General features: G+C 37.1%; 1 protein-coding gene across 8 annotated transcripts in view; it reads left to right on the top strand.

Moving 5' to 3' along the window:
• Positions 1-6,330, top strand: part of rgs3a (regulator of G protein signaling 3a) — a 192,821-nt gene that overhangs the window by 175,616 nt on the left and 10,875 nt on the right. For all 8 annotated transcript variants that reach the window (XM_032539756.1, XM_032539755.1, XM_032539758.1 and 5 more), the window contains one exon: positions 2,852-2,922. In XM_032539756.1, the coding sequence (XP_032395647.1) occupies positions 2,852-2,922 (71 nt within the window). The remainder of the gene's footprint in view (positions 1-2,851; positions 2,923-6,330) is intronic.

Raw genomic sequence — 6,330 nt, 5'->3', positions numbered from 1 at the left:
GTTGCAATGTACCTGTACATGTGTAATGACAATAAAGTTGAATCTAATCTGAATCTAATCTAATAAAGACACACAAACCTCTCCACCACAATAAGGTGATGGTTCCCGGAGAGTCTTTTCCCAAACATTTTTCTTAAATACCTTCAAGCACCATTAGTCATCACCAAATATTATCACGTTATCACTATGCTTGATAAATATATAATAATATATAAATAAATATCAAGCATTTTGTCAATATATGCAATATAGTTTAAAGGGAGGCGTTATGAAAGGGAAGGATGTGGCAGAGACATACTCTACTGCAATCCAGGATTGTGAGCAGACAAATCCTTTCACAGACAATGGGAATGATTTGCATTATTAAAGAATTGGGCGGAACCAGTAAATATTTCCATACAGATGCTGCAATCAACAGTATCAAAATCTGGCCATGAGCATAATTTTGCAACAGTGGAAATCTGAGACCAACCCCCCTTTCAGCAATGGCTTAGAGAGTTAGGGAAAGTACAACACAAGGAAAGACTCCGCTATAAGATGTCTAACAAAGAAATAACTTTCCACAGAATATAGCATCCTCTGTTGGTCAATTGGTCAGAGGCGTGTGAGTCAAATAATGGCCAGGGCGACACCCCTTGCACTTGAGTATGCAGCTTCTCTCTTCCCTTTTTCTCTCAATTTGTCTTGTGCACTATGTCGACTGTCACTATTTAATTTTTCTTCTCTGCTGGCGTTTTTACTTATTCTTAGTTATTTATTTTTTTTATTTTTTTTTTCTAAATGTTTTTGTTGTTTTTGTTTTATCTTCTGCTGGGTGGGGGTTGGGGTAGCTTAGGCTTTGTTGGCTTTTGCTGTGTTATTGCTTAAACTTTCAGAAAACCCTGATGGAAGACTCTTACCCTGTACAACCTCTGTTTAAACAATTCCTTCAACAAATATATTTAAATAAACTAAAATAAATAACAGTATCAAAATCTGCACTAACGCATTGCGCTCTCTCACATTAGCATTGAGCATTGTGATGTGCAGCAAACAGAAACCTGAGGAAAAAAATAAATACAAATGTATTTCTATTATCAAGAGGTGTAATAGACATTATTTGACAAGGCACCAGGTGAAGAAGGCTCATTAACACATTTAATATTTCCTTTTATATAAATGCTGATTACAATGAACAAAGGAAACACAGCCAAAACAGAAAGCCATGACAAAAGCAATGTTCTATAATGTATGTCTCATAGAGCAATTTCATCATTGACCAGGTTCAACAATGAAAAGTACAACAGGATATTAATTTTGCAGCTACTTTCAAGTATGTAGGGTGGCTCAACACAGATGGATGCAGGATACATTTGCTCATGGGGCTAACCGTTATTGTTTACATACAATAATAGTCCCACAAACACATTTTCACAGTATGCTGGACAATGGACACACAAAGGCACCAGACAAATACACACCCATACATTTGTATTGTTATAACAGTGAGGACCCTCATTGATGTGATTTATTTGTAGCCTCTAACCATAGCTTTAAATACATGCCTAGCTTTAAACTCTACTCAAAATGTTAACCTCAAAGGGATAGTTTGACATTAAAAAAAAAAAAAAAAAAAAAAAAAAAAAAAGGCTTATTCACTTTATTGCAGACAGTTAGTGAGAAGATTGATACTGTTCTAGAGCTGGTATCAATCTGTCTACCTCTTGGCAAGAAAATGAATATTCATATTTCCCAAAATGTCACGCATTTCCTTTAAAGGGTAACTCCACAGAAAATCTTTTTACTCAACACTCACCAGCTGTAGGTTTGAAAGGTGACTGTAAAAAGTTTGTAGCTTCCACACTAATGGAGAACAACAGCTGTGGTCAGCTTGAAGTCAGGCACTTACCAAGGATTCCGATGGTCAAGAGTTTTTATGGCAGAAAAAATGTGTAAAGAAATGGATGCTATGTTACTATTACTCGTAGAAGCTAGGACCTTTGTGGTTTCGAGAGATATTTGGAATCCATTTGACTGATTTTAAGCGGCTGTTCTCCCTCAATGAGGAAACTATAAACTTTACTGCCATCTTTAAAGCCTACAGGGGGTTAGTGTTTTTGGCTGCAGTGTCACTTTAACCTCAAAACTGCACATTTAAGAAGTGAAGGCCAGTCAAAAAAATGTCCTCACTCTGAAGGTTAAAACTCAAATTGGGTCCCAAAAAGGTAGAGAACATTACACCATGTGTTACCAGCTGTGGTCAGTATCTAGCTCAGATTCAACTGTGTGTTCCTGTAATACAATGGCTTATTATTCAGAGCCACACACACACACATACATACAATGGGCAGCTTCAGGCCATCAGATTAGTGGAGATTGACCCCTTCCCCGCCCTGCAGCAACTTCCCTTTTTCTCTTATCCAATCAAAGTGGTGGGTTGGCAGAAAGTGTAATGTGAAACCGGGGTCTTGTCTCAATACTTCAAACCTAGGGCACAGTTGGAGGCCAGCAGAAACAACAGCCGTAGTCTTTCACACTCTCCCACTCTCACAGATTTGTACATACTTTGTTATACCCTGTTTTAAAACATCATCTGCCACATACACACGCAATTAGACAGATTTTTCAGCAAGACACACACTTCTGAGAGCTTTGCTTTTTGGGATATACACTGTGAACTGCTGCTATGGATTAATCCTTTTGGTGGCTGGCTGTGTGTTTTACGGACTGGACTAGTCTCAGTCTAGTCTAGCTGGACATGGAGGACTTACTAGCTTGCTAGCCAAAGACAACAACTGCATGAGGCTTCAGGGCCCTCTTTCTGTGTGAAGGGTGGATGATGCAGTGTGTGCTCTCCTTCATCTCCCCTCAGCTGAGCTCCGGATCCCCCTGTAGCTGTGAGGTCAGCCCCGAAGGAACAAAGAAGAAGAAATCCAAGAACCTGTAAGTACTTTAGAGAATCAGTTTTGTGTGTGTTTCCTGTCTGTGGTTAGTTTCAGTTTCAGTGTCTTCTCATTTTTTAAATTGTAAACAAGAAATGGCATGTATTTTTATACCTGAATATGGATTTTAGCATGTAACAGTATTAAAACATTATTTAGGAAAACCATGCTTTGACTTTTAGGTTTAGAATAAAAAGATAATTCATTGTTTAAATGTGAGAAAGAGGAGGAATGAGAGTGAGAGCGCAACACAATAGATCAAACCTTCATTGACAAGTACAATAGCATTCACCTCTTCTGCTTGCAATTCTCAGTCATCAGCCTTTTATATTCATGCTAATTTATTCAATTTGCGTATCCAGTAAAAGGTTACACTGTTCACACCTTGCTTTAACATCCATTTAGGATGGGCAAACTAATAATGAACATTTAGTACCTGTTTCAGCCCATGGGGGTTAAATGAGACATCAGGACTTAACATGTTAGTATGGGTGTGATTGGATTAGTGGACTGTGGATGTCAGAACATATCCACTACATGGCTACATTTAAATCTTGCCTTCTCATATCTATTTTAGGTATTATGATCAACATTAATTTATAGGGATTGAAAATAGGTTTCTGATTTTTTTAGTACTTCTCTTTAAAGCTATGGTGGTAGTTTCTGTCGCCCCCAGGAGGAATCCTAAGTAATGCCAACAACACTGGCGGCGCCTCTAGCTTCTGCGTGCGAATGTCCCTGGACTACACCGTTTTGTGAACATAGCCATGCTAATACATACAGAGAGAGTTTTGTTGAGCTGGTTGGCGTAATTAGCTTTGTATTGACTCATTTGAAAATGGCTTGGATGTAACGGACGTTCATCAATAAAATAGTTGCGCACTATATCTTTAATGTTGAATACAAATATTTTGGCCATTGTGAAGATCTGTGCAATACTTGCACATGTTCACAGACCTGCACATGAAGAAGCATGTTTTATGTTGAAGGTGATTGAAAGCTAATCATCCTACTCTGATCATCATCTACTTAATTAAGTGGTAAATGATGTGTGCCCTGCTGAGGAGTGTGATACCTCGTGTGTGTCTCACATTCTCGGCGGTGTGAGAAGTCAGATGTGTGTTGAGAGTGAAAAGTGTTTGTTTAGGTGTGTGTCAGATGTGTGCATTGGCGCCAGCTGTTCAGTGAGCCTTAAGGACGCTCCTGTTAATCAAGAAGAAAGTGCATTTCACACCGTGAAGACAATAAAACCACTCACAGTGGCTGTCCTTGGGCCTGAAAGCTGGCCATTCTTCTGCACAAGCTGTGTTTTTACGTTTTTTAGTTAACCAGCAGATTAAGTGATTAAGATTCCACAGCCTTTTTTCTTGAGTCCTGAGTATGTTGCCTTCTTGTCAGCTGCTGCAAACAGCTTCAGACCAGCTTTATTGCCATTAATAACAAAGAAATCAGAATCAGAATCAGAATCAGAAATACTTTATTGATCCCCGAAGGGAAACTCTGTGTTACAGTTGCTCAGATATTTGAAATATAAGAAATATAAATAAAGAAATAAAGAAATATAAGGAGTGTGGATATTTACATAGTTAAAGGTATATTATGATACAGTATTTACATAAATAACATAATTAAGGTGTTAGAATATACTTATTTCTTTCTTTACTTTTAGTTTAGTTTTAAATCTAGAATGTGTGATTGTTTTTGTCAAATAAGAGCATGTTTTAAATCAATGATACATTACTTCTCATAGCAATTTCAAGAAAAATAAGTCATTTGATTCAACATAAGACCTGATACACAGAAAAAAAAATAGTAATGACTACTATCTGTAATATGTACCTGACAATTTGAGTCACAGACACATATAACAAGTCAGTTTTACAGCATTTGTTGACATAGGTCATGGTTAGCAAACTGTGATTTGCTTACTAGCAGTAGGTAAACAAATATGTATCTATGATGTTAGCTCATCTTATATTACACATTACTCTGTCATTGCGGAGGATTCTATTTGCTTTCCAAATGATCAAAACTGTGATTAAATGAAAGCCTGCCCTTTTTGAATACAGTAAATTATTTTAAGTGTCCAGACAAGTAAAATGCAAACAACAATATATTTATTTTTACTTCTCAAATACTTTTAGTCTTCCATTTTCATGTGGGATGATGATGTTTAAGGTAGATCTATGAAAATGGATAGGGTTGTTGTATACTCTGTCCTTTCCTTCTTTATACCCCAATGTAATCACTCTGTTGTCAATACCACTTCTTCACCTGCATGAATGCACATATTTGAGAGATAATTTATGAATTACTAAGTCTGGGAGACCAGTCTTTATCTTTTTCCTTGCAAGAGTGCAAGCTGTTGATTGGTTGCTACGTAAATATCCTTGCCTTGCCTTAATTAAATGTTTTCACTTGTGTTATTTTGCTATTTAAGAGGCTTCTGTGCATAGTTGTTATACAGATGAAGGCTGCGTAGAAGAAAAGGTTTTATCTCCTCAAGACAAAATGGATTCCCGTCATTGAGTTCAACCGTTTTCTTTAATCTTAGGTCAGTATCACAAGGATAAGTCACAAAGATTTCTGAGCTCTCTAGGTGTTTACACACTTGTCTTCTGTCTCTCGCATTTAAAGCCCTTATTCTCAATGTCAAAAATACAAACTCAATGTGTTCCTGCTATAGGTAGAAATCTCAAGCTTTCTACATAATAAAGCATGAAGGAAATTATTTTCTCCAGATTTTGGAGACTGATATAGGATAACATATAGAGAGAGTTAACGGAGCAAGTAGATGGACATTGGTGTCCAATAGTGTCTTACATAGTCAAGTCCTGCAGAGAGGAAGCAATTTATGGCTTAAAGAAGGTACTTTGGCCTGTAAATTTTGGAGCTCCAGTATTATCCAGTATTATTAACACTGGATTTGGTTTCCTCTGCTCTTAATGTCCCTCATGTTATACATTGTTTGCTGTGTGTGCACCTTGGAATGTTTTCATCTCACACTTTTGTAGGGTGGTCTCAGTCTGAAAATTAGTGGTAGTATCACTGTAAACATTCTTCTTCTTCTTTGTCTTCTTTTTGTTCTTCATCTTCTTCTTTTTTTCTTCATATTCTTCTTCTTCTTCCCTTAATCACCCTGAACACCTCTAGTGATAGACAGATTGAATGAAACAAATATCAAAACACAACAGGAATATCCATAGATGTTTTTTCAATTTTAGAAGCAAAATGGTACTTACATGTAAGAGCTGTCCTCTTTGAAACATCCTCTCTCCAAACCTACAAAGTACCTGGCCCTCATGCATCATTTACCTCTCCTCTCTCTAACTCTCTCTCCTGCTCTACTTCTTTTTCTGTCTTTTTTTTCTGGATCCAGCACAGCTGTTTTCCTGAAATTGTCCACATT

The sequence above is a fragment of the Etheostoma spectabile genome, chromosome 16 (genome assembly GCF_008692095.1).
Source record: "Etheostoma spectabile isolate EspeVRDwgs_2016 chromosome 16, UIUC_Espe_1.0, whole genome shotgun sequence".
Taxonomy (NCBI): Eukaryota; Metazoa; Chordata; class Actinopteri; order Perciformes; family Percidae; genus Etheostoma; species Etheostoma spectabile.
Note: the sequence above shows the minus strand (reverse complement) of the source record. Positions and strands in the feature narration are given on the sequence as shown.